This window comes from Ranitomeya variabilis, chromosome 1 (genome assembly GCF_051348905.1).
Source record: "Ranitomeya variabilis isolate aRanVar5 chromosome 1, aRanVar5.hap1, whole genome shotgun sequence".
NCBI lineage: Eukaryota > Metazoa > Chordata > Amphibia > Anura > Dendrobatidae > Ranitomeya > Ranitomeya variabilis.
The window spans coordinates 1026826425-1026844820 of NC_135232.1; the positions used below are offsets into that span (position 1 = coordinate 1026826425).

The 18396-nt window shown below is 44.3% G+C and overlaps 2 protein-coding genes across 5 annotated transcripts in view; one reads left to right on the plus strand and one right to left on the minus strand.

Moving 5' to 3' along the window:
• LOC143793041 (uncharacterized) overlaps positions 1 to 14476 on the plus strand; it is a 60414-nt gene extending 45938 nt beyond the window's left edge. The window contains exons 4-6 of one of the 2 annotated variants that reach the window (XR_013220035.1): positions 10521 to 11293; positions 11394 to 11527; positions 13799 to 14476. Coding sequence is in view for 1 of the 2 variants with exons in the window: in XM_077279620.1 (XP_077135735.1) it covers positions 10538 to 11527; positions 13799 to 14035 (1227 nt within the window). In the remaining variant the exon portion in view is untranslated. Of the gene's footprint in view, positions 1 to 10520; positions 11528 to 13798 lie in introns of both variants that reach the window. The other variant, XM_077279620.1, reaches the window with a different exon arrangement.
• Positions 1 to 18132, minus strand: part of PDLIM3 (PDZ and LIM domain 3) — a 69190-nt gene extending 51058 nt beyond the window's left edge. The window contains exon 1 of one of the 3 annotated variants that reach the window (XM_077279621.1): positions 17860 to 18132. In XM_077279621.1, the coding sequence (XP_077135736.1) occupies positions 17860 to 17952 (93 nt within the window). In that variant the 5' untranslated portion in view covers positions 17953 to 18132. The remainder of the gene's footprint in view (positions 1 to 17859) is intronic. The other 2 variants (XM_077279622.1, XM_077279623.1) reach the window with 2 other exon arrangements.
• Between the last annotated feature and the right edge of the window lie 264 nt (positions 18133 to 18396).

An 18396-nucleotide genomic window follows, 5' to 3' on the forward strand; every position in this document is an offset into this window, starting at 1 on the left:
TCTTCATGTGTGTCTGGGCCCACTGCAACCGTTTCTGCTTGTGAACACTGTTTAGGGGTGGCCGAAAAGTAGGTTTATGCACCACAGCAAGCCTTAGAAGGATCCTACACCTTGAGGTTCGAGGTACTCCAGAGGCACCAGCAGCTTCAAATAACTGTTTGCTGCTTTGTAATGGTATTTTGGCAGCTGCTCTCTTTATCCAATGAATTTGGCAGATACCTTCCTCACTATGCCTTTATCTGCATGAACTCTGTCTGTGCTCTATTTCAGTCACAAATCTCTTCACAGTATGATGATCACTCTTAGGCCATGTGCACACGTTCAGTATTTTTCGCGTTTTTTTCGCGTTTTTTCGCTATAAAAACGTGATAAAAACGCGAAAAAAACGCTTACATATGCCTCCTATTATTTTAAGTGTATTCCGCATTTTTTGTGCAAATGTAGCCTTTTTTTCCGCGAAAAAATCGCATCGCGGAAAAAAAAGCAACATGTTCATTAAAATGCGGAATTGCAGGGGATTCCGCACACCTAGGGGTCCATTGATCTGCTTACTTCCCGCACGGGGCTGTGCCCACGATGCGGGAAGTAAGCAGATTATGTGCGGTTGGTACCCAGGGTGGAGGAGAGGAGACTCTCCTCCACGCACTGGGCACCATATAAGTGGTCAAAAAAATAAGAATTAAAATGAAAAACAGTCCTATACTCACCCTCGATGTCTTCCCGCCTCCACTGCACGCTGCCGTTCGGTTCCTGTAGCTGATGTGCGGTGGAGGACCTTGCCGATGACGTCACTGTCCTGTGATTGGTCGTGAGCGGTCATGTGACCGCTCACGTGACCGTGATGTCACGGAAGGTCCTGTGCGCACAGACCAGCTATAGGAAGAGGAGCCGGACGCCGCTGAGGAGATGTCTGGGTGAGTATAAGCATTTTTTTTTTTTTATTATTATTTTTAAACATTCTATCTTTTACTATGGATGCGGCATAGGCTGCATCTATAGTAAAAAGTTGGTCACACTTGTCAAACGCTATGTTTGACAAGTGTGACCAACCTGTCAGTCAGTTTTCCAAGCGATGCTACAGATCGCTTGGAAAACTTTAGCATTCTGCAAGCTAATTACGCTTGCAGAATGCTAAAAAAACGCGAAAAAAACGGAAAAAAAACGCAAAAAAAACGCAAAAAAAAAATGAGGATTTCTTGCAGAAAATTTCCGGTTTTCTTCAGGAAATTTCTGCAAGAAATCCGCAGCGTGTGCACATGGCCTTAAGTTTTCGTGAAATATCTAATGTTTTCATACTTTGACCAAGGCATTGCACTATTTAATGCTTTTCAGAGGCAGAGAGATCCTTTTTATTTCCCATTTTGCTTGAAACCTGTGGTCTGCTTTATAATGTGGAACATCACTTTTAAGTAGTTTTTCTTTAATTAGAATCACCTGGAAAACTAATGATCACATGTATTTAAGATTGATTTCAGTGATCCATTGAGCCCTGAGACACAATACCATCCACAAGTTTATTTGAAAAACAAAACAATTAAGTCTTTATGACACTTAAATCCAATTTGCATAATAATTTGGAACATGGTGTACACTAGACATCTGAATACAGAGGTGCACCCACAAACAATATATAATTGGTTATTATGCAACCTCATAGATTGTAAGCTTGCGAGCAGGGCCCTCATTCCTTTTGGTATCTGTTGATCTATGTGTTTATTGCTATGCTTAATGTCCATTGTCTGTACAAGTCCCCTCTAAAATGTAAAGTGTTGGCACTATAGAAATAAAATTATTATAATTATTATTATTAACTGACCATTCCAAATATAAATTATAATCCACCACTGTGCACCCACTAACTATAAATAGCCACTTTCCCCATTTAATATATAATTTAATTAGCACCTGTACTATTTCCCCCAATTCATTACCAGTCACTTCATCCTCAACACCCCCCACTATGTACCTACCACTCTAACCCTAACCCCGATTCATTATAGTTACATGCCCCTCCCGCCCCAATTCATTGTCATGTCTTTCTCTCACCCTCTATTCATTATCAACTGCTCTACCCCACATTCAATACTCCCCCACCCTTAAAATTCATTATTTGTTCTTCCCCTAGATCATCATTTGCTCTCCCCACCCCCACCTTCAATTAAATTGCTGTCCCCTGTCCCTCACACTGAATTTATCATTTTGCAGTCCCCCCACTTTAATTTGAAGTCCCCTTACTTCATTCATTGCAGTCCCCTATCACCCCCTCACTTCATCTGCAGTGCCCCTTCATCATTTGCAGCCCCCTCCATTTCATCATGAGCAGTCCCACATCAGACACACTTCATCATGTGCAGCCCTGCAGTCCCCTTCTCCCACTTCATCATGTGCAGTCCCCTTACCCCCCACTTCATCATGTGCAGTCCCCTTACCTCCCACTTCATCATGTTCAGTCACCCTTACCCCCCACTTCATGTGCAGTCCATCTTACACTCCACTTTATCATGTGCAGTCGCCATTACCCCCCACTTCATGTGCAGATCACCTTACCCCCCACTTCATCATGTGCAGTCCCCTTTAACCCCCAATTCATCATGTGCAGTCCCCCTTACCCCCCACTTCATCATGTGCAGTCCCCCTTACCCCCCACTTCATGTGCAGCCCCACTCCCCCTTCATCATGCGCAATCCCCCTTACCCCCACATCATCATGTGCTGCCCCATTCCATCATGTACAGCCCCACTCTCCCCACTTCATCATGTGCAGTCTCCTTTATCCACTAAACTATCATCTGCAGCCCCACTCCCCCTTCATCATGTGCAGCCCCACTCCATCATGTACAGCCCCACTCAACCTTCATGTGCAGCCCCACTTACCCTCTCACTCCATCATGTGCAGTCTCCTTTAACCCCCAAATTCCATTATGTGCAGCCTCCTTACACCCCCCACTTCATAACTTGCAGTTACCCACCATTCAATTTATTTTATAAAGAAAACAAACAAGTTCTTCATACTTACCTCACCAGTCGCTCCCCTGCAGTGCCTCTCTGCTTCTAGCATCCGGGTCATGTCGGCGTGTGCGTGAGGACGCCATCGCGCATGCCCAACAGCTAACCTGGAAGTATAGAGAACATGAAGGGAGCAGTAGCTGCGCAGCCGTCAAGGTGATAGCCAAGCATAGCTCCTGGCCCCAGCGCAGACGTGTGCGCTAACTGTGATGCGGCTGTGTCTGCTGTCAGCCATGTCACAGTACAGCAGACATGGCTGCGCACAATTTGCTGTGTGGCTGTAGCCACCACCAGGCAGCCGGCCCTGAACAGCTGCTGGGGGAGCGGCCCAGGGGGCATTTGCCTCTTTGCCACCTGGGCCAGTCAGCCCCTGGTGATCACTATTATGAAGCATATGGGCCACCTTCACTGTCGTGTTTGTCACTCAAGAACTAACAGACCTTGTGATGAGCCAACTTATTGACTCCAATATTTTGCCTGGACGTTCACCGCTTGGCTTTTGAATGGAAGGACTTCATTTCATATTCTTCCAACTGTCAGGGCATTGACATGATGCAGTTTAGAAACTTTCTAGGCCAAGAGACCGCTATCGATGAGCTGGATGAATCTGTTTCTCTTTTCTTGGCAAATCTTCATAGCTGCTCCTCTAGTTAAACCAGTGACATTTCGCGTGGGAATCAACCTAATAACACGCTGAACTGTTAGGGAATGTGAGAACAAGTTGTATTTTGTAGTATACAGGAAGAAAAAGACTTTTCCACCACAAGAAGCAAAACAGTAACAATGCAGTGACATGACAAAAATCTGCATAACTAATCATATGCTAAATAGATGTAAGTCAAATTTATGTATGAGGTGGCCAAGATGGTTGTCTATAAAATGATGGCAGTCTCACGTTCTAAGCAGTAGTGAATGGTAATAGATGGAGCCTGAAAGTCAAAGGTTCAAAACATTGTTACCCTTTTGCTCATTACTGTAAGTATAGTAATCTGGAGATAGGAGAATACTGTGATTCTGAGAATGTGCTTGGAGCTACTTTTAGGAGGCAGGAGCAAGATGTTACTTCTCTGGGGAAGGGAGAGAGGTCTGGATGTGTTTCGCAACCCTCTATTGTTCTCCAGGTAAATAAGGTTGGGTTAACTAAAGGCCCCGTCTCACATAGCGAGATCGCTAGCGAGATCGCTGCTGAGTCACAAGTTTTGTGACGCAACAGCGACCTCAGTAGCGATCTCGCTATGTGTGACACGTACCAGCGATCAGGCCCCTGCTGTGAGATCGCTGGTCGTGTCGGAATGGCCTGGACCTTTTTTTGGTCGTTGAGGTCCCGCTGACATCGCTGAATCGGTGTGTGTGACACCGATCCAGCGATGTCTTCACTGGTAACCAGGGTAAACATCGGGTTACTAAGCGCAGGGCCGCGCTTAGTAACCCGATGTTTACCCTGGTTACCAAAAAAAACAAACAGTACATACTCACCATCTGATGTCCGTCAGGTCCCTTGCCGTCTGCTTCCTGCTCTGACTGAGATCCGGCCGTACAGTGAGAGCACAGCACAGCAGTGACGTCACCGCTGCGCTCTGCTCTCACTGTACGGCGGCACTGTCAGAGCAGGAAGCAGACGGCAAGGGACCTGACGGGCATCAGATGGTGAGTATGTAGTGTTTGTTTTTTTTGGTAACCAGGGTAAACATCGGGTTACTAAGCGCGGCCCTGCGCTTAGTAACCCGATGTTACCCGGGTGCTGCAGGGGGACTTCGGCATCGTTGAAGACAGTTTCAACGATGCCGAAGTCGTTCCCCTGATCGTTGGTCGCTGGAGAGAGCTGTCTGTGTGACAGCTCCCCAGCGACCACACAACGACTTACCAACGATCACGGCCAGGTCGTATCGCTGCTCGTGATCGTTGGTAAATCGCTATGTGAGACGGGGCCTTAACATGGGACTAGAAGGTCTGGTTGCCATCAGTGTTTCAATTCATCCCAGTGGTGGTGTTTGTGCTTGTGGTCAGGTTCTGTGCAGGCCACCTAAGTTGCTCTACACTTGGGGAGCACAACCTGCACCCCATATATGGCCAGTGATGGGGTTCTGTGCGGCCCACGACTGTCTAGTCACAGACATGCTTGCGTTTTAGTGGCTGCACACATGTATTTTCTATGTTGGAGAACAGGAGAGTCGTACGCAATGGGGGAAGCAGGGAGAGGTAAATAATAATAGCATGTGGCCCTCTTTGAGTTCCCTTTATATTTGTGGGATGGGTGTCTCCTGACTCCTGCGTGACACTCTTGTGAAGACCAGATGTAGTGAAAAGTACAAACAACAATAAAAAATGCGCATTAAAAGTATTTTGTTGGATGCACGCAGGGAATACATCAACTATGTTCAAGTTTCCTAAAAACAGAACAGTGTACTGTAAAGCTTAATAGGAGCATTGAGTGTCCATAAAGTTTTCCTTCCTGGTATTTATGAACCATGTAGATACCAAAGATGGCTCGGAGCATCACATTTCTAGAATGTAATAAACTTAAATCTGGACTTTACGATAACTTTTTCTAACACACCTATCTTGGTTTAGATTCTAATGTATCCTGCTAATAAAATGTCATCATTCTATATTTTTATAGGCTTAAAGGGGTTGACCACTACTAGGTCAACGCCTTCTTAAACTAAATGTTCGGCCCTTATAAAATAATAAAGTCTATACTCACCTCCTGTGCCAGCGCCGTTCCCGCGTTATTGGCATTCACTCTCCCCGGGGCTGGGATGCAGTGTTGTGACACGTGACTCCGGCGCCCAGTCAGCGCTGGCGTCATGGTCTCTGCCTTCGGACAAACTGAACACGAAGAGGAAGCCAAAGCTGCAGCTAATCTTGGACTTCCTCTTCATGTTCAGTTTGTACGAAGGCGGAGACAGTGACACCAGCTCTGATTGGATGCTGGGTATCACGTGACATTCCACTACATCACAGCCCCGAGACCACGAGTGCCAACACCGATGGAATGGAGACGGCACGGGAGGTGAGCATAGGCTTTATTATTTTAGTACTGAAACTGGAGAAAAAAAGAGTCATACTAGGTATAAATAAAGTAGAACAAGGTTCAAATTTATTAAGGATACACATAACATAGACTGAACATTATATATAGATAAAAAGTGGTACTTGTGCAAAGATAACAAACTGGGGTAACCATAAACCTCCCACAACCTTAGTCCTTTAGCGCCTATCAATAAATATATAAAAAGTGCATGTGCATAATGCTGAGGCACATCGGGATAAGTACGTTGCCAAAATGAGAGACCTGTCTAATACCACAGTGGGAAGACAGACACTAGGTAAAAAGTTGGCAGCCACTTACCACTAGCGAAGGTTGGAGGGTCCTGGGATGGTTTGTAGAAAAAGAAGCCCCCCGACGCGCGTTTCGCGTCACTAATCGACCGCTTTATCAAGGGAGTATGAGTTCACTTACTAGAAGGACCTTTTAAGGTCAAAGGTTGTGTCACATGTCCTGATTTGGACCAATAGGAGTGGTTATAAAGCGGCGCATGCGCACCGCGAACAGCAGGTCCTAGAGATACACCGGAGCGTCGCGCGCTACTGCGCACGCGCGGGGAGCCAAAATGGAGTCCCCAAGCGTGCGAGCAGGGCAAGAAGACGCGCCGATGCATAGCAGGAGCCCCGGACACGGCGCGCATGCGCACAACCACCACATCATTGATGGAAAAAATTGAAACCGATGTGCCAGACCAAAATTACTACAGGTACAAATATAAAATACAACAACCCGGTCAAAACATAGGAGGAATATTCAGAGGTATAATGTTACAACAGAGATATTAAAAATAATAATCCAGAACGTAGTTTTCCAATCAATCCAGGAATAGTTCGATCTCTGATGATCCCAATATGGGACCTCTGCAAATTTCTCCAAAACCGGATAGTGGATGGTAAGAATAATATGACGATATTGCATGTCCAGCCCAATATAAGTCCTCTGCAATATGCTCCCAAACACAATAATGGATGGTGAAGGTAGTATAAATATATTGCAGATCCAGCTCAAATCTAAGGGATGACGTCCCGAGAAATTCTTTAAAAAGGTCCCTCTGCAAGGTCACAAATATAAATGTTAGACATACAAGGACAAATACCAAGGTAAAAATAAAAATAAAAAAACCCAAAACCACCCCAGGTATAGAAAAATGGGTGACCGGTAGGAAAATGATGAAGGTAAAAATAGGGCAAACAAGATATATTCACTTATATCATCCTCAGGACCCCAAAAACGAAGAAAAGGACACGGATTCGTTTAGACCCCTAGGGGTCAAGGTATCTAATATAGTGATCCATTTGGCTTCAACCTGCGCCAATATTTTCTTGTAGTCCCCCCCTCTTATACCAAGATGGATTAAATCTATCCCCCTCACCTTAAATGATGATGGATCACTATTGTGATACTGTTTGTAGTGATGGGGGATGGTTTTGAGGAGGGTCACATCAGTCGCCGTCTTGGCTGCGCAAATGTCCCGCACATGCTCCCGTACCCTAATTCTGAGCTCCCTTGACGTAAGTCCTACATAAATTTTGGAGCACCCGCATGTAGCATAATAGATCACATTTGTGCTACTGCAGGAGATCCGGTGTCTTATATCAAAGGTTCTCTTACCGTCGGAGCTACAGAAGGTGGAGCAGCGCAGGACATTTGCGCAGGCAAGACAGCGGCCGCAGGATATAGATCCAGGTATCGGGCCTCTAGAGCCAAAGGGGTGTTTGATGGTAGGCACATAATGACTACTGACAAGAAGGTCTTTCAAGTTCTTAGACCTTCTTGCGGTCATAAGTGGGTAATTACCCAGGGATGTTCCCAGGGAGGGCTCGGTACTCAAAATGGACCAATGTTTGGAAAGGATCTGCCGCATGTCCTCCCATTCATGGTTGAATGTAGATATGAACCGAATAGGTCCATTACGAGTGGCATCTGTCCGGGCTCCGGTACTCTTTAGGAGTTCGCCGCGTGGAGTAGCCCGTGCCCTGCGATATCCATGTTTGATGCACCGGTTTGAATAACCACGTGCTACAAATCTGGATTTAAGATTAGAAGCCTGTGCTTCAAATTTTGCATCTGACGAACAGATCCGCCTCATCCTGAGGAACTGTCCAACCGGGACAGCCCTAATGGTAGAAGGAATGTGGGCAGAAGACGCATGAATCAAGGAATTCACGGATGTCGGTTTACGATATACGTCTGTCTGAATAGACCTATTTACATCCACTTCAAAACTGACATCCAAAAAGTTCACCTTTTTGACATCATAATTATAGGTCAAAAATATATTAAGAGAATTCCGATTCAGCGTCTCCATAAATTCCCCGAGCTCCTGCACCGTCCCATCCCAAAGAAAGAAAACATCATCTATATACCTATGCCAGCACAGCACATGGGAAGCGGCCCGCGGGCCCTCGTCGCCAAAAATAAATCTCTCCCAAGAGCCCAGGAAGAGATTTGCGTACGAGGGCGCACAGGCCGCGCCCATGGCTGTGCCGCGCTTCTGTAGGTAGTATTGATCCTTATAGACGAAAAAGTTATGGGTAAGGACATAGTGCAGAAGCTCGAGGATCAAATCACATAAAGGGCTGTCGCGGCCGGAGGCCCCCAGGAAGAGGCGGACCGCGTCGATGCCATGTTGATGGTCAATGCAGGTATATAGGCTCTCCACGTCGGCGGTCACCAATAGAGTGTCATGATCCACAAGAATGCCATCGACCCTCGCCAGGGCGTCCGTTGTGTCACGCACATAAGATGGTAATGTTTCGACTAAAGGTTTGAGATAAAAGTCAATAAATTGGCATATGGGGTTACAAAGACCCCCAATGCCAGACACAATGGGACGCCCCGGAGGGTCAAGGGCACTCTTGTGGACCTTAGGAAGTAGATAGAAGGTCGGGACTTTGGGATATCTAACCGTCAGACCCTCTAGTACCTGTTTGGTGATAACATTATTATCCAGAGCCCGAACTAAGATGCTCTGGAGACCGAGAGAGAAAGAGGCCAGAGGATTGTAGGAGAGTCTCAAATAGGTTTTGGGGTCTCTCAATTGTCTGAGAGCCTCACGTTCATATTTGTCTTGTGGCCAGATCACAATGTTCCCCCCCTTGTCTGCTGGCTTAAAGACAACGTCTGGCAAAGATTGTAGTTGGGATAAGGCCAGACGTTCATTATGTGTCAGATTGTCATAGCGTCTCCTCGTTGAAAGTTTTTTGAAGTCATCACTGACACATCTAGTGAAAACCTCAATTGCGGGACTTAGAGACAAGGGGGGGAACCTTGTAGATCTGGGTAGTGATGAAGCAGGAAAGATATTAGTATGTGAAACAACCTGTTCATCCAATAAATCCTCCAAATTCTGGAGAGTCTCTCTCTCGGTCTCGCTCATAGGTTCACATGAATTTCTTTTGTGGTGTAGCTTTTTCAACAATAATTTCCGGGAGAACAAGTGCAGATCCTTTCCGGTTTTGGAGAAATTTGCAGAGGTCCCATATTGGGATCATCAGAGATCGAACTATTCCTGGATTGATTGGAAAACTACGTTCTGGATTATTATTTTTAATATCTCTGTTGTAACATTATACCTCTGAATATTCCTCCTATGTTTTGACCGGGTTGTTGTATTTTATATTTGTACCTGTAGTAATTTTGGTCTGGCACATCGGTTTCAATTTTTTCCATCAATGATGTGGTGGTTGTGCGCATGCGCGCCGTGTCCGGGGCTCCTGCTATGCATCGGCGCGTCTTCTTGCCCTGCTCGCACGCTTGGGGACTCCATTTTGGCTCCCCGCGCGTGCGCAGTAGCGCGCGACGCTCCGGTGTATCTCTAGGACCTGCTGTTCGCGGTGCGCATGCGCCGCTTTATAACCACTCCTATTGGTCCAAATCAGGACATGTGACACAACCTTTGACCTTAAAAGGTCCTTCTAGTAAGTGAACTCATACTCCCTTGATAAAGCGGTCGATTAGTGACGCGAAACGCGCGTTGGGGGGCTTCTTTTTCTACAAACCATCCCAGGACCCTCCAACCTTCGCTAGTGGTAAGTGGCTGCCAACTTTTTACCTAGTGTCTGTCTTCCCACTGTGGTATTAGACAGGTCTCTCATTTTGGCAACGTACTTATCCCGCTGTGCCTCAGCATTATGCACATGCACTTTTTATATATTTATTGATAGGCGCTAAAGGACTAAGGTTGTGGGAGGTTTATGGTTACCCCAGTTTGTTATCTTTGCACAAGTACCACTTTTTATCTATATATAATGTTCAGTCTATGTTATGTGTATCCTTAATAAATTTGAACCTTGTTCTACTTTATTTATACCTAGTATGACTCTTTTTTTCTCCAGTTTCAGTATGTCATTTTGAGTAGGTATATCCTTTTTCTTCTTTGTATGGGCTAACTATAGCCTTTGTTTCTGACTCAGATATGTCAGAGAGGTTTTTGTGGTTATTAATTATCTCTGTGTTTTTCACAGCTGACCTCTATGCCAATATGGATTTTCGTGCTCGCGATCAGACGTGGCGAGCGCTAATCAGTAATACTGTGCAAGATGATACTGAGGGGTGCTCGGTAGGATCCGATAGGAATATACAAGATGTTATTAATAAATTTAAGGACCTTTTAAGAAAAAGCACAAGAATTTGGTGGAACCATGCGTTCCTAGAGCAATACTTACAAAAGGACCTGATTCCCCGTGGTCTACGAGTGCAGGTCTTCCCCTCCTTCCCTATTGAAGACGAGGCTTTTAAGATTAAGTGGGAAGCCCTAACTAACACATGTTCAAGAGGGTTCCTAGAACTATTGAAGAACATGAACCAAGAATCTTTAACATCTCTTGAGGTTGAGATAGATGAATTACAGGTGACCCTGCGAAGGGATATGACAGCCGATGCCCTCAAAAAACTCAACGAGGAGATGGATTCTCTTTCTCAGAAGTGGGCTAATGAAATTCAGGCCACTAAAACAAAAAAATTCCAGAGAGATGTAGAAGACAAAAGACTCTCTAGAGTCTATAGATGGCGAAATAGCAATGAGAGATCTAGGCCTCAATTTAGAGGATCGTCGTATTCCAGGTCCAGATCAACATCCATTAAATCTAATTTTTCGGGGGACGAGGAACTAATCTCCAAAAATCCTAAATTGAGTGGTGCTTCAGGAGGTACATCCTCTTTCAAACGGACAACAAGACAGACGGCTAAATCTAAAATTAATAGCGGGATGTCAGCAGATTCCCAGGGAGGGCTGCAGGTAGTCAATTTATCTTCTTATAAACTTACGGACTTTCAGTTAAAACTTTTATCTAAGGGATTTTCTTTTTCTCCCACTAATTCGTTTCATTTTTTCACAGCCGTAAAGGATCTGCACTTGTTCTCCCGGAAATTATTGTTGAAAAAGCTACACCACAAAAGAAATTCATGTGAACCTATGAGCGAGACCGAGAGAGAGACTCTCCAGAATTTGGAGGATTTATTGGATGAACAGGTTGGTTCACATACTAATATCTTTCCTGCTTCATCACTACCCAGATCTACAAGGTTCCCCCCCTTGTCTCTAAGTCCCGCAATTGAGGTTTTCACTAGATGTGTCAGTGATGACTTCAAAAAACTTTCAACGAGGAGACGCTATGACAATCTGACACATAATGAACGTCTGGCCTTATCCCAACTACAATCTTTGCCAGACGTTGTCTTTAAGCCAGCAGACAAGGGGGGGAACATTGTGATCTGGCCACAAGACAAATATGAACGTGAGGCTCTCAGACAATTGAGAGACCCCAAAACCTATTTGAGACTCTCCTACAATCCTCTGGCCTCTTTCTCTCTCGGTCTCCAGGGCATCTTAGTTCGGGCTCTGGATAATAATGTTATCACCAAACAGGTACTAGAGGGTCTGACGGTTAGATATCCCAAAGTCCCGACCTTCTATCTACTTCCTAAGATCCACAAGAGTGCCCTTGACCCTCCGGGGCGTCCCATTGTGTCTGGCATTGGGGGTCTTTGTAACCCCATATGCCAATTTATTGACTTTTATCTCAAACCTTTAGTCGAAACATTACCATCTTATGTGCGTGACACAACGGACGCCCTGGCGAGGGTCGATGGCATTCTTGTGGATCATGACACTCTATTGGTGACCGCCGACGTGGAGAGCCTATATACCTGCATTGACCATCAACATGGCATCGACGCGGTCCGCCTCTTCCTGGGGGCCTCCGGCCGCGACAGCCCTTTATGTGATTTGATCCTCGAGCTTCTGCACTATGTCCTTACCCATAACTTTTTCGTCTATAAGGATCAATACTACCTACAGAAGCGCGGCACAGCCATGGGCGCGGCCTGTGCGCCCTCGTACGCAAATCTCTTCCTGGGCTCTTGGGAGAGATTTATTTTTGGCGACGAGGGCCCGCGGGCCGCTTCCCATGTGCTGTGCTGGCATAGGTATATAGATGATGTTTTCTTTCTTTGGGATGGGACGGTGCAGGAGCTCGGGGAATTTATGGAGACGCTGAATCGGAATTCTCTTAATATATTTTTGACCTATAATTATGATGTCAAAAAGGTGAACTTTTTGGATGTCAGTTTTGAAGTGGATGTAAATAGGTCTATTCAGACAGACGTATATCGTAAACCGACATCCGTGAATTCCTTGATTCATGCGTCTTCTGCCCACATTCCTTCTACCATTAGGGCTGTCCCGGTTGGACAGTTCCTCAGGATAAGGCGGATCTGTTCGTCAGATGCAAAATTTGAAGCACAGGCTTCTAATCTTAAATCCAGATTTGTAGCACGTGGTTATTCAAACCGGTGCATCAAACATGGATATCGCAGGGCACGGGCTACTCCACGCGGCGAACTCCTAAAGAGTACCGGAGCCCGGACAGATGCCACTCGTAATGGACCTATTCGGTTCATATCTACATTCAACCATGAATGGGAGGACATGCGGCAGATCCTTTCCAAACATTGGTCCATTTTGAGTACCGAGCCCTCCCTGGGAACATCCCTGGGTAATTACCCACTTATGACCGCAAGAAGGTCTAAGAACTTGAAAGACCTTCTTGTCAGTAGTCATTATGTGCCTACCATCAAACACCCCTTTGGCTCTAGAGGCCCGATACCTGGATCTATATCCTGCGGCCGCTGTCTTGCCTGCGCAAATGTCCTGCGCTGCTCCACCTTCTGTAGCTCCGACGGTAAGAGAACCTTTGATATAAGACACCGGATCTCCTGCAGTAGCACAAATGTGATCTATTATGCTACATGCGGGTGCTCCAAAATTTATGTAGGACTTACGTCAAGGGAGCTCAGAATTAGGGTACGGGAGCATGTGCGGGACATTTGCGCAGCCAAGACGGCGACTGATGTGACCCTCCTCAAAACCATCCCCCGTCACTACAAACAGTATCACAATAGTGATCCATCATCATTTAAGGTGAGGGGGATAGATTTAATCCATCTTGGTATAAGAGGGGGGGACTACAAGAAAATATTGGCGCAGGTTGAAGCCAAATGGATCACTATATTAGATACCTTGACCCCTAGGGGTCTAAACGAATCCGTGTCCTTTTCTTCGTTTTTGGGGTCCTGAGGATGATATAAGTGAATATATCTTGTTTGCCCTATTTTTACCTTCATCATTTTCCTACCGGTCACCCATTTTTCTATACCTGGGGTGGTTTTGGGTTTTTTTATTTTTATTTTTACCTTGGTATTTGTCCTTGTATGTCTAACATTTATATTTGTGACCTTGCAGAGGGACCTTTTTAAAGAATTTCTCGGGACGTCATCCCTTAGATTTGAGCTGGATCTGCAATATATTTATACTACCTTCACCATCCATTATTGTGTTTGGGAGCATATTGCAGAGGACTTATATTGGGCTGGACATGCAATATCGTCATATTATTCTTACCATCCACTATCCGGTTTTGGAGAAATTTGCAGAGGTCCCATATTGGGATCATCAGAGATCGAACTATTCCTGGATTGATTGGAAAACTACGTTCTGGATTATTATTTTTAATATCTCTGTTGTAACATTATACCTCTGAATATTCCTCCTATGTTTTGACCGGGTTGTTGTATTTTATATTTGTACCTGTAGTAATTTTGGTCTGGCACATCGGTTTCAATTTTTTCCATCAATGATGTGGTGGTTGTGCGCATGCGCGCCGTGTCCGGGGCTCCTGCTATGCATCGGCGCGTCTTCTTGCCCTGCTCGCACGCTTGGGGACTCCATTTTGGCTCCCCGCGCGTGCGCAGTAGCGCGCGACGCTCCGGTGTATCTCTAGGACCTGCTGTTCGCGGTGCGCATGCGCCGCTTTATAACCACTCCTATTGGTCCAAATCAGGACATGTGACACAACCTTTGACCTTAAAAGGTCCTTCTAGTAAGTGAACTCATACTCCCTTGATAAAGCGGTCGATTAGTGACGCGAAACGCGCGTCGGGGGGCTTCTTTTTCTACAAACCATCCCAGGACCCTCCAACCTTCGCTAGTGGTAAGTGGCTGCCAACTTTTTACCTAGTGTCTGTCTTCCCACTGTGGTATTAGACAGGTCTCTCATTTTGGCAACGTACTTATCCCGATGTGCCTCAGCATTATGCACATGCACTTTTTATATATTTATTGATAGGCGCTAAAGGACTAAGGTTGTGGGAGGTTTATGGTTACCCCAGTTTGTTATCTTTGCACAAGTACCACTTTTTATCTATATATAATGTTCAGTCTATGTTATGTGTATCCTTAATAAATTTGAACCTTGTTCTACTTTATTTATACCTAGTATGACTCTTTTTTTCTCCAGTTTCAGTATGTCATTTTGAGTAGGTATATCCTTTTTCTTCTTTGTATGGGCTAACTATAGCCTTTGTTTCTGACTCAGATATGTCAGAGAGGTTTTTGTGGTTATTTATTATTTTAGTGTGGCTGAACATTTAGTTTAAGAGGAAGTTGTCCCAGTAGTGGACAACCCCTTTAAAGTAAATAGTATTTTTTTTATAGATACTAAACAGTATTATTCATGTGAAAGTGAAATAGACCAATTATTTTAGTATTTTGATGACAATACTGATCTGAATGCAGCGTGCAGTCATAGCTTAATTTGAAAGAAAAAATTATATATATACTGTACAGACCAAAAGTTTGGACACACCTTCTCATTTAAAGATTTTTTTATATTTTCATGACTATGAAAATTGTAAATTCACACTGAAGGCATCAAAACTATGAATTAACACATGTGGAATTATATACTTAACCAAAAAGTGTGAAACAACTGAAAATATGTCTTATATTTTAGGTTCTTCAAAGTAGCCACCTTTTGCTTTGATGACTGCTTTGCACACTCTTGGCATTCTCATGATGAGCTTCAAGAGGTAGCTAAAGATGTTCCATGAACAGTTTAATCAATTTCATTCCACCATCTTAACACTCTACTCCTGTACTGAAATGATCTTGTGTTCTCAGTAACTTGTAATTGCTCTGCACTGACAGCAGAGCAGGCTACTCCTATGTAAGCCATATAATGTCAGTCTGTTCTGCTCATATAATGACCTGATCTGAAAGGTGTTACTCATCTGTACTCTAGTCCACCACTTTCTAATCCTGCATTACATCTCACACACAAGGACACCTGCTCAAAGCTATTGGGGAGGTGTGGTCTTTTTCTCCAGTGTATTGCTGCCTGCCTATGAGTGGTCAGCATTATACAGGGAAAATACACTCCCCCTGTGAAAGATACCTGATAACACCCACTTGGATGCAATGATAGTTACGAGTGGGGGTATCATAGCATGTAAGAAGGTGATGTATATATAAGGTGGGTATGGTATGGATAACATAAGGCTGACAGATACCTGTGGTTTTGGATGGACATTGTTCCGCACCGCTTACCGTTAAGGACGCATTTGTTGAAGTAGTGTGCAATCCTTATCCTCCTGAATCATCATTCAGATAAGTTTTCTGATAGTCATAAGTATGTCTCCTGATGAACTGATTTCAGGGAAATGCGTCAAGAAGTACATACTTTAAATGTCATATCACCTGGTTACAGACACTTGTGTGTTGCTTTATAAGCACTTTTTTTTCACCTGTTGGAACCTGCCGCTATAATTGTTTATTGTTATTGGAAGTTATTTTCCCTGTGCAAGTAGTGCAGGGTGCAATCAGGGAGAGACAACGTTTAGTGGGGGCGCCATTTGCGCAGAATTATAGGGTGCCAACCCCCACAGATAGGTAGGGATAAATAGGCACAGAATACAGGTGTCCCCAGTTCTCTCCATCTTGGGAAGAGGTGCAATATCTAAAAGTTTGCAAATATATCTGTAGCACACACTGGTGCACTGGGGCATGTGCAATATACTTGGGCACATGCTATCAACCATTGTTTAAGATTATTTATCTAGTATGATTGGTCTGTTTGAGTGTCCTGCTTTTCTTTCCTGCACGTAAGGGCCCATTATGGCGATTTAGGGAGAGTCGTCGTTGAGCGGGGGTGCCATTGCGCAGGATATAGGGTGCCAACCTCCGCAGCAAGGCAGGGGATAGGTAGTCCAGCCATTAGGGATACAGTGCACCCTGTATCTTTTATCTTTTTTCTTGTCAAACAACTGGCACTAGTCCAAGGTCGTCTGTGGTGTTTGTATTTTTTATTATAAAAATTATTTTATAGGTAATTATTAAATGTTAAGTGATTAAAGTTCCCACTTCTGCCAATCAGTGTGGGTCCCAGTGATAAGACCGCTTTTAATCAACAAGTTAATGCTTGTCATGTGACAGGCAACTCTTTTAAAGTAGTGTCCATGCACGAGCTGTGCAAGTGCTACATACAACTTCTCCCCACTGTCGTTATCTTGATGGGACCATAGAATTTGGACCCTCACTAATCGAAAAATGGCTTAATATACTTTTGTTTTCTACATGCAAACTGTGCCCTTATTAGCTCGATTTTTGGTTTGGTAGTTTTGTGTGGTTACTTTACATTTTTATTGAATGCATTAAACGGTTGGGTTCTTTCCAAGATTGTAAGTTATCCATTGTCCATAGAATAGGAATAATTTACTAATGAGTGTCGATAAGACTGTTTGGACCCCCGGTGAACTTGAGACTGTGGCTCTGGAACCTGGGAAGCCCCATCCTGAATAGAGAGGAGGTGCGCAAGCTCGAAATCCACTATATTCATTGTCAATGAGTCTGCCGGAGAACGCTAAGAACAGCTTTACACTATTTCTGGCAGTTCCATATACAATGAAGCAGAAGTTGAGCATCTGCACCCCTGCGCCATTTGAGACGGTGCTCTGCGTAGCCAGATCAAGAGTCTCTGTTGTCAGGATTATGGGTATCCCTGCAAAATAGGGGTTTACTTAACATTTTGGGTATAACCCTTTACGTTAGATTATTGCATACTATTCTCTGTGTAATTCCTATATAATTAGCAGTATATTATTAATATAATAAACAAGACATAGCTACTTTTTGCCAACAACTGTAAGAAGCACAAACTAAGTTTAGTAGTCCTGTGTGCCAGATCTGGTCACCATTTGTTGTAGATCATTCCCATTTTCTTGTTTTACCTTTTTTTCACCTAAGACTTCATTTTGCCCTTACAGACTAAAGGGTAACTTTTACACTGATGTAAAATTTATAACGGGGCCTCTCAAGTGTCACATGCTATTTTAGGATAGACATCGTAAGCCACCAGGACCCAGATGTGACTGCAACCCCTTCATTTACTGCAGTTCTACATCCCAGTTCTCTGATCACAAAAGCTGACAATAGAAAATAAATAATATATATTTTGGAACTTTACTTACCCTAGAGATAACCAGAGGCTGATTAAAATCTACGCCCCCAGTCAATCTAAATCCCCAAGGAGCAGGTCCAGGTAGGACCAAATTTTGTGGCATTTTTCTGTTCCTGTTAGAAGATTTACTGTTGTAAAAAAAAAAACAATGAAAGAAAAAAGTCTCAGATCCAGAGTCCAAAGATTATAGCCTCCTCCAAGCTGCAGCTGGAACAGCCCAACTCCCTGATTCCTAATGATCTCCTCTTTATGCTTTTACTCAGACCGACGTCACAGCCTGGAATGGAGACCTAGGGAGAAGAGAGTATGAGTGGAGGAGAATGAACAGAGGGAGGGAAAAGAAAGACAGCGAGGGATGTGTTCGGGAGCTGACATTCCTAAACCTCAAGATACTTTAGCTATTGCAGCTACAGTGTATTAACTCTTACATTAGCCAGACAACTTGTGTTCCTTCAGGTTCAGGGCTGTTGCATAATGTGAACAATGAAATCATATGTAGATATTTGCCAGAACCTGGATAATTATGTATAATTTAAAACTTTGGATT